Source organism: Heteronotia binoei, chromosome 15, assembly GCF_032191835.1.
Source record: "Heteronotia binoei isolate CCM8104 ecotype False Entrance Well chromosome 15, APGP_CSIRO_Hbin_v1, whole genome shotgun sequence".
Lineage (NCBI taxonomy): Eukaryota > Metazoa > Chordata > Lepidosauria > Squamata > Gekkonidae > Heteronotia > Heteronotia binoei.
In genome coordinates, this window is record NC_083237.1 from 33,892,349 (window position 1) to 33,901,967 (window position 9,619).

The 9,619-nt window shown below is 49.2% G+C and overlaps 2 protein-coding genes across 2 annotated transcripts in view; both read left to right on the forward strand.

Moving 5' to 3' along the window:
• LOC132584528 (von Willebrand factor A domain-containing protein 5A-like) overlaps positions 1–4,497 on the forward strand; it is a 45,378-nt gene extending 40,881 nt beyond the window's left edge. The window contains exon 3 of the mRNA XM_060256431.1: positions 4,239–4,497. Within this exon, the coding sequence (XP_060112414.1) occupies positions 4,239–4,318 (80 nt within the window). The 3' untranslated portion in view covers positions 4,319–4,497. The remainder of the gene's footprint in view (positions 1–4,238) is intronic.
• Positions 1–9,619, forward strand: part of NDRG2 (NDRG family member 2) — a 307,888-nt gene that overhangs the window by 52,339 nt on the left and 245,930 nt on the right. The window lies entirely within an intron of this gene.

Consider the following 9,619-nt stretch of genomic DNA (forward strand, 5'->3'; position numbering starts at 1 on the left):
CCGCTAAGGGTGAGCATATCTGGCTCCCTTTTGTTTGTCCCACTGACTTCGTTGAATGTGAAGCTGAAAAGGTTCATGCATGCCAGAGCCCTCATAGATTCAGGGTGTACGAGAGAGATCATCACCCCCCAGCCAGTGGAAATGCTAGAGCTGCCCCGAGAACCCCTCCCCCGCCCGATCCAGTTCGAGCAAATGGACGGGACACTGATGAAGGGCGAGTCCTGTGTGGAAGAGACCCAAAGGATCCCCGTGGGGATCGACGATCACTGGGACTTGGAAATTTTCGTGATCGCCCCCTCCTCTTCCTTCGACTTGGTGCTCGGAGTAGGGTGGCTAGCCAGGCACCAACTGGACATCCAGTGGGAGGAACAGAGCATAGACTTCACTTACAGGTGCTGCAAGTCTTACCTCTGGCGGGAGCAATGGGGCCCCAAAGCCCCGCCGAAGAACGAGAGGCTGTGCGTGACGGTCGAAGAAGTCCAAACCATCCCTCGTGAGTACTGGGACCTGCGGGGGGCATTTAATGAAGTTGAGGCTGATGAACTGCCCCCCCCACCGGGACACGGATTGCGCCATTGAACTAATCCCGGGCCAGTCCCCCCCCCAAAGCAAAGCTGTACTCCATGGGGTGGGCAGAGAAAGTGGAACTAAGAAAGTTCTTGGAGAAGAACCTCAAGCGGGGTTTCATCCGCCCCGCCATGGCACCTCACGCCGCCCCGGTCCTCTTCTGAAAGAAGAAGGACGGGAGCCTTAGACTTTGTACTGACTCTCATGGGATAAACGAGATTTCCATGTCTAACGCCTACCCGATCCCCCTAATTAAGGACTTGTTAAGCACCGTCTCAGAAGGGTCCATCTTTACCAAGCTGGACCTACGAGACGCCTACTTCCAAGTAAGGATTAAGGAAGGGGATGAATGGAAGACAGCTTTCAATACTCCTATGGGCCAGTTCGAGTACCTAGTGATGCCTTTTGGACTGCAAGGGGCCCCAGGGGTGTTTATGAACTTCATTAACGAAGTACTGAGAGAATACCTGTATAAGGGGGTGGTGGTGTACCTGGATGACATCATTATTTATTCCAAGGACCTCCCCTCACATGTGAGGTTGGTGCGGAAGGTCCTGACCACCCTGTATCAGAACAAACTGTACGCCAAGCTGTCCAAGTGCAAGTTCCATAAAGAGGAACTGGACTACCTAGGGTTCCGGGTGTCTGGGAAAGGCTTAGCCATGGACCCGGCTAAAATACAAGCCATGCTAGACTGGGAACCCCCGAGGACACGTAGACAGCTACAATCGTTTCTCGGGTTCGCAAATTTCTACAGGTCGTTCATTCAGGGGTTCGCCAAGGTGGCCCTGCCCCTCACAGACCTCCTAAAGACGAAGGGGAAGGGACTGGACGCTAAAAAACCGGGCGCCAAGCTAGTCTGGACCCGGGAGTGCCAGAAGGCGTTCGACACCCTTAAGAGACTGTTCACGAGCAAACCGGTGCTAGTGCACCCTGACGAACTTAAGCCTTTCGTGGTTCAATGTGCTGCCTCCAATGTGGCTGTAGGAGCCATATTAATGCAGAAAGACGAGGGGGGCCAACTACGGCCATGCACCTACATCTCCAAAAAATTTTCCCAAGAGCAACGCAATTGGTCGGTGTGGGGCAAGGAAGCGTTTGCTGTAACTTTCGCATTAAAGACTTGGAGGTCCTGGTTGGAGGGGGCGCGGGTACCATTCGAAATTTAGACAGACCATGAAAATCTGGAGGCACTCACAGGGCGCTGTAAACTAACGGGGAAGCAGATCCGTTGGGCGGGCTTCTTCGCCAAGTTAGACTTCACCCTGCGGCACAGCTTCAGGGCAAAGAATTTTCTGGCTAACGCCCTCTCGAGGCTTCCGCAGCACGAAAGCCAATGAGAGGAAGTAATAGACTCCCTAATATCCCTGGAAGTGATGGCTGGGGTGGTGCAAACCCGGTCGAAAGCAAAACCAAAAGAACTAGACCCTTGGGGGGGGGGGAATAGACTGATAATGGAGAGCAAGAAGGAAGGAGAGGAGCGACCAGACGGACTGCTGAAGGGCGAGGGAGGGTTTTGGTACTACGAGGGGAAACTGTATGTCCCCAAGAGCTTACGGTTGGAGGTTTTACAACACTGCCACACGAATAAGCTCTCCGGTCACTTTGGTTACGGTAAAGACCCTCCACCTAGTGAACTGGCAGTTCTGGTGGCCCCAGATGAAAAAGGACATTTCTGATTTTGTGCAGACCTGCCCAACTTGCCTCATGGCCAAAAGAAGGGGGGGGCAAAGTACCGGGGCAACCGCTCCCCACGGTGGGGAGGCCTTGGTCAGTGGTGTCAGTGGACTTTATTGTAGAGCTGCCCCCATCCCAAGGGCGGACAGTGATCCTGGTTCTGGTAGACACGTTCTCTAAGCAGGCTCACTTTGTTCCGTGCCGTAAACTACCCACGGCTAAGGAACTAGCGTACCTATTCTTCCTGCACGTGGTCCGGGTCCACTTGTTCCCCGATAAGGTCATTAGCGACCGCGGGCCACAGTTCGTTGCCAACTTTTGGTGGGAGTTTTACAAATTGGCGGGAATGGAGCAAGGGCTGAGCTTGGCCTACCATCCGCAGACCGACGGACAGAGTGAGCGAGTGAATGGGCTTTTGGAGCAGTACCTTAGGTGCTACATAAACTTTCAACAGTCCAACTGGGTAGAGCTACTCCCGTATGCGGAGTATGGATATAACAACAGCCTCCACAGTTCCACTAAAATGACTCCCTTTCAGGCAGTTAATGGCTACGAAGGAAAGCCGTTCCCTTCGCTGCCGGGGGGGCAGATGACTCTAAGCCCACAGACTGTCAGCAGTGGTGGGGCCACCTGGAAAAGACTTGGAAAGTAATCCAGGAAAACCTGGAGGTGGCAAAAAGGGATTACAAAGCTCAATTTGACAAAAAGCACAGCCCAAGCTGGATTTCAAAGTGGGGGAGACGGTGTTTCTTTCGACTAAGAACTTGCCGTTGCCGCAGACTTCCAAGAAACTGGCCTACAAGTTCCTGGGGCCTTTCAGAATAAAGAGGGTGATCAACCAAGTGACTGTAGAACTGGACTTGCCCAAACTGTTTAGTAAAGTGCACCCTGTTTTCCATTGCAGCCTTTTGCATCAAGATCCGGGTGGGTCGAGGTGGCACCCTCGTGGTCCGGAACCCAAGCCCATCTTGGTGAAGGTGCAGAAGCACCACGAAGTCAAGGAAATCCTGGAATCTAAAATCCAAAGGGGGTGCTTTACTACTTGGTGCGCTGGCGCTACTTCCCGCCCAGCTGCGATGAATGGGTTAAAGCTACTGATTTAAACGCTCTGCAACTGCTTAAGCAATTTTACCTATTGCACCCAGACAAACCCCGAGCAAGAGCTTGGGGGGGGGCAGTATGTCAGGCTCTGTTCATTTACAATATTGATAAAAGCTGTTACTAATCATATTGATCAATGCCTAGAAATGCTCACTAACCTAGAGGCCAGGGTAGCAAGGAGGGAGGGGGAAAAGTAGAGAGTAGCTTCCCAGGAATATCAAAGGTTGCCAAGGTCTCTTTGAAGTAGACAGTATGTGCCAGATTCTCACCTCCTCTCCAGAGGCACAAAGGACATTGTCTCCGGGAAATGTAACCACCAACTGAAGAGATAAGGGAGGGGGAGCATTGGGAAAAATCTCACATGCAAAAGCAACCTTTTGTTTTGGGAAATGAGGGGTAGAAACGATAGCTTTGATGTAGAAGGTTAAATGCCAATAATTCGAACTGATCTCCATCAGTTCCAATGCCTGCCATGCTGGAGTAACTCTGAAGTATCCAATAAAGGCAACTTTGTTCCAAAATACCGAGTCTGCTTACTTGTGAGCTTCAATGAACCCACGCCTGACACTAGTAGCCTAATAAATTCGAGGAAGCAGCATTTTCCATCTTTATTTCCCTCTTGACCTTTCTGGAGGAACCGTGATATCTGCATTTCATGCATATAGTTTGTTTTAAAATGTTTCCTTTTTGACATTTGAAGGAGTTATTCCTACTCTCCTCCTGTAGTGAAGTACACAGCTCCATGCACTTAAATGAGAATCCGTAAGTAAGATCTTTTGCACACACCAGAGCGTTAAACCTGCAACGGGATCTAGTTTTCTTGTCGTTAAAAAGAACCCTCCCAGCCGGAGTCCACTGTACTTTCCCTGTAACTGTTTCTCTGGCTCTTGTAGGGTCTCAGCTAGTGGACTGTGTGAAGACTGGCAATGCAGTGCTGGACTGTAGTGTGAGCCCCCAGACTTTGGGTCTCTGAGCTCCACTTTGTTCCTTTGTGCCTTCACTCCCTCTTCTCATCCTGCCCCAGTGTAACCGGCTGCTTTTAGGGGGGCTTGACTGAATTTCTTGGACAGTCATTCATTCCCATGCCTGAGAGCCTTCCTTACCAGTGCGTTGGGGCTCCACTGTGCCTGAACATTGCTGCTCTTTTCCCAGCTATGAAGGTGCCTTCTGGTCCCAAATCCTCTTTCCCAGCACATGCTGTGTGGCAGGTTCAGTAGCCAATCTCTGCCTTTTGTAAGCTCTGTGGTTGTAAATGATTCCCACTGGTGTAATGCAGAGGTTAAATATTAAGTGAGTTATATATCTGCTAACGTGGAGAGAATTCAAAACCTTTTCCTGAAAAAGATCTTACCACTCCCGCCCCCCTCCCCCTCTCCAATGCTCCAGCTGCCTTGCTGAGAACTGAACTAGACCTTCCATTTATTTGGGCACCTGTGCACATAGCCCTAATTAACTACTTGCACAAATTGAGGAGTGATCCACTTAGTCATCTCTCTAGCATTTGTTTTATTCTATTTCAAAAAGATTCTGCAGTTACAATAAAATTCTCCATCTGTATGAAATGCCAGATGTTATTTGTGGTGCCCCCCAGGGCAGATTTCAATCGCTAGGCCTCAGTATGCATGGACAACGCCGCTTTTGATAGGCAAGTTAGTTCAGGAACATAATTCGCTTCCTGGTTTAAATTAAACAGGATCATTCTAGAGCACGCTATCTATCCAAGATTACCTTTCACAAATTTTGCTCAGCTTTCACATGTTTGTTTCCAAACAATGCAAACTGCTATGCTTGATGGAAGCTATATACAACAACAAGTCAATCAGTATCTGCTAGGCTTCCCAATCCCCAGTTCCCAGCGGGGGATCCCCCAGTTTTACAGGCTTCCCCCCTCCCCCAGCCAGCTGGCCGTCGGGGGAAGCCCCGCTCCCACGGCCATCATGCACCTCTATGAACGATTCCCATAGGGAATGATGGGGAATTGATCTGTGGGTATTGGGGACTCTGGGGGGGCTGTTTTTTGAGGTAGAGTCGCCAAATTTTCAGTATAGCATCTAGTGCCTCTCCTCAAAATACCTCCAAAATTTCAAAAGGATTGGACCAGGGGGTCCAATTCTATGAGCCCCAAAAGAAGGTGCCCCTATCCTTCATTATTTTCTATGGAAGGAAGGCATTTTAAAAGGTGTGCTGTCCCTTTAAATATGATGGGCAGAACTCCCTTGGAGTTCAATTATGCTTGTCACACCCTTGCTCCTGGCTCCACCCCCATGTCTGCTGGCTCCACCCCCAAAGTCTCCTGGCTCCGCCCCAAAGTCCCCAGATATTTCTTGAATTGGACTTGGCAACCCTAGTATCTGCCTTTGCAGAGCTTTAGAACTAGAAGATTTATGTCATTATTGTGGCATTTCTGCTTTATTCTGCTCCAGGCAAAACATTCTTAGACACTATTTTGGTTAGCTTAGACTCCAGCACGGCAATGGAGAAAGATTTGTTTCTCTTCTCTGATGAGAAACAAGTAGTCTCCTATAAAGCTGCCCTTTTTGCCTTAGCTGCCAAGAAAATTTGGTCCAAGTTATTAGCCAAAGACTAGACCAGCAAAATGTTATTCTTTTCCATAGCCTGCTGGACAAATATCAGAAAGGACACTTGTTAAATGAATTTTAATTGCTACACAAATGTAACTATTAGCAGTGTATGGTAGCAATCCAGTTTTATTGCTTCATTTTCCCTTTGCTATTTCACATTTGTTCTGACCTTTGGCTCTACACAATAAAACTGAACGACATAAATATGTTGTGTGATGAAGAGAACAGCTTTCTTCTGTGTACCAAAGAACCAGTGCCTCAAAAGAAAAATAAGTGGAAAATTCACACTCACTATTAATTAAATGGTTAAAAAAAAGCTCACCTTTCTCTTAAGCGTCTTATGCACCAAGGTGGTTAAAAACAATGTGAAAACAGCCTTATAAAATAAACATGAAATACAACCGGTATAAAAACATTAAGGTGAGTCTTAAAATTCTCCTGAACATATCCATTTTGGGGTGTTGCTAGGAAGGTAGAAGCCCTCTTGACATCTGTAGAGGGCTGCTCCAGAGGCCATGGGGTGGTCAGTGAAAGAGTTTGATTCCAGACTATTGCTGAACGTGATTTGGATGGGGTGGGGGTTACTGATGGACTCAGCTAGAAAAAATGAAGCTGCAATACAAGAACATGCAGGGGAGGCAGTCTATGTAAAGCAAAACCCTATGTAAAACAAAGCCCTACCACCTGGAATTGAACCCAGAAACATATGGGCAGCCCTTGAAGGGAACATGGAATTGTGTTCACCGAAGGCTACACCTTCACCCAACTAACAGCAAAGGATTAAAGTCTCAGCTGTGTAAGGCTGGTGAAGCTGTTGAAGACCAGGCGGGTGGAATATGGTGGGGAAAGGAGACTGAGGTTCAGACAGATTGTAAGTTCTCAAACTTTAGCAATCCCGGGACCTCAATTTCCTCAGATACACTGAAAGGAGCTAACATTATGGTGACCTTTTCAGAGTTTAAAACAAACCTCATTCACCCAAAGTCATAGGAGGCTATGTGGGTTCCCTCAAGTGACAGAAAAGGCCTGTCTCCTATATGAAGATGTTACTACACGGCTGAGCTTTCCAAGCATTAATTTATGTCAAGCAAAGCCAATCTAGGGGGTCTCCCTTATTACCAACTGTTATTTTTAGTCCTGAAGGTGCCACTGGACTCTTTTTTTCTTACTACTATGAAGGAAGGGAGAGCCACACTTTTCTGAGTTCCTTAGTGGAAAAACAAGATAAAAAAATGTAACAGAAGATATTGGCTATATATCCCACCCTCCACTCCGAATCTCAGAGTCTCAGAGTGGCTCACAAGCTCCTTTATCTTCCTCCCCCACAACAGTCACCCTGCAAGGTGGGTGGGGCTGAGAGGACTCTCACAGCAGCTGCCCTTTCAAGGACAACCTCTGCCAGAATTATGGCTGACCCAAGGCCATTACAGAAGGTGCAAGTGGAGGAGTGGGGAATCAAACCCTGTTATCCCAGATAAGAGTCCGCACACTTAACAACTACCCCAAACTGGCTCTCCACTGGAAGCTAACATCATTCATCATGGTCATAATCATTCATGGTCATAATCGGGAAAAGCACTTTGAGAATAAAAGGTATCGTTAATAGTACCGGTTCTGAATTTCACTCTTTTTTAAATGACACTTAGGGAAAACTTAACAAGGGTCTGCCTTGTGAGTTTCCCCTCACCTGTGGCAACTAGAGTTGCCAAGTCCAATTCAAGAAATATCTGGAGACTTTGGGGGTGGAGCCAGGAGCAAGGCTGTTGCAAGCATAATTGAACTCCAAGCTGAGTTCTGGCCATCACATTTAAAGGGACCGCACACCTTTTAAATACCTTCTCTCCATTGGAAATAATGGAAGGACAGGGGCACCTTCTTTGGGGCTCATAGAATTGGACCCCCTGGTCTAATCCTTTTGAAACTTGGAGGGTGTTTTGGAGAGAGCATCAGGTGCTGTGCTGCAAATTTGGTGCCTCTCCCTCAAAAAACAGCTCCCCCAGAGCCCCAGCGATTCTCCATTATATATGGGAATCAGTCTCCATAGGAAATAAATAGAGTACCCAGCAGACATTACCCTCCCCTCCTCCTGCTTTCTGATGACCCCGAAGGGGGGGTGGGAGGGCTTCCAAACTGGGGACCCTGCCCCCACTTGGGGATTGGCAACCCTCGTGGCAGCTGCAAATTCCTTAGAAGCCATTAGTGTTTGTTTTCAAGAGGAGGCTGTTGGGAGGAGGAACGGAATCTCCCCGCTAAGCAAGTTCTGCCCAGAGCGCACAATGCATGCACTCATTCAGGGTACACAACCCAAAGGACATGTATTCTTTCTTTGGTGCACAGTTCAACGGGGCTTCTTTGCTTTGTCGCTCAACCCCGCCCCGATGCAAGGCTCTGCGGGTTGCCAAAGACTTTCTCTCGGCCCTGCCTGGGCGGAGCACACTCTGAAAAGGCACCCTTGACATTTCCAAGCTGCGCAAAATAAAGGCTCCTTCCTCCGCGTTCATTTGAGTGGTGATCAGCCGAGATTGAAATTTATCCACACTCCCCGGCGGAGGCGGGGATAACGGGGACTGGGTCGGGCACGTTTGCTTTCGATTCAGCCCTCCAGCCGCGGAAAGGAGCCACCTAGGACTGCTGTGAGTAAAGCGAACTTCCCCTTGTCTTTCGGCTACATGGTTTGAAACAACCGGGCGTGTATTATCCAGGGCAATTGCGCCACGCAGCTGCATCCTCCACGAGAAGGAACCCCCCCCCCCCCTGCAATTTGTGCCATTTTCTCTCGGGCCGTTTTATGACATGTTGATGTGTATGAATTTAAGAGGCCCATTCCTTACAAGCCCTCGTCTGGATAGCCCAGGTTGGCTCGATCTCGGAACCTACGTAGGGTCAGTCCTGGCTGGGTAGCATTTGGATAGGGAGGCATCCAAGGAATACCGGGGGCGTGAGGGGACGCGCGGAGGCAGGCGATGGCAGACCACCTCTGAACATCTCCTGCCTTGAAACCCCCGGGGGGTGCCGCAAGTCAGCTGGGACTTGCTAGGACTTGTAATGCTTTATGACGCTCCCAGGCCTTTTGGGCCCTCGGAGCAAATCGTTGTGGCTGGGTCTTGGAAGGATTTGGCTGGTGACATGTTGTTGTGACTCCCTGCATTGCATTGCATTTTAAAAGAACCATTTGCCCGTGAGTTAGGCTCTGATTTCCTCCATTGCTCGGTGCCTCCAGCCCTTTAGTAAACCGGTATAAATGTCCACCTCGCCCAGTTCGCCACCGCTACACCCTTTCTTTAGAGTTGCCAGCTCCGGGTTGGGAAATACCTAGATTTTGAGGGTGGAGCCTGAGGAGGGTGGGATTTGGGGAGGGACCTCAGTGGGGTCTAGTGCTTTGGAGTCCACCTTCCAAAACAGCCATTTTCTCTAGGCAAACTGCTGTCGCCTGGAGATTAGTTGCAATACTAGGAGATCTCCCGCCACCATCTGGAGAATGGCAACCATACCTTTCTTCCGTTCTCGGGACTTGGGGCAGAGGTTAAGCCCCTTCTTCTTGCTCTCTGGATTCTCACCCCTCTCCTGTCCACTCCCCCAACCTGTTTAATTTCTAAAAACGGAGATGCTGGGAAGGGAGTGGAGGAGGCAGTTCTGGCAGGAAATCAAGGGCAGGTCATCTGATCTCCAAGCCTTGTTTGCTGTGAGAAAAC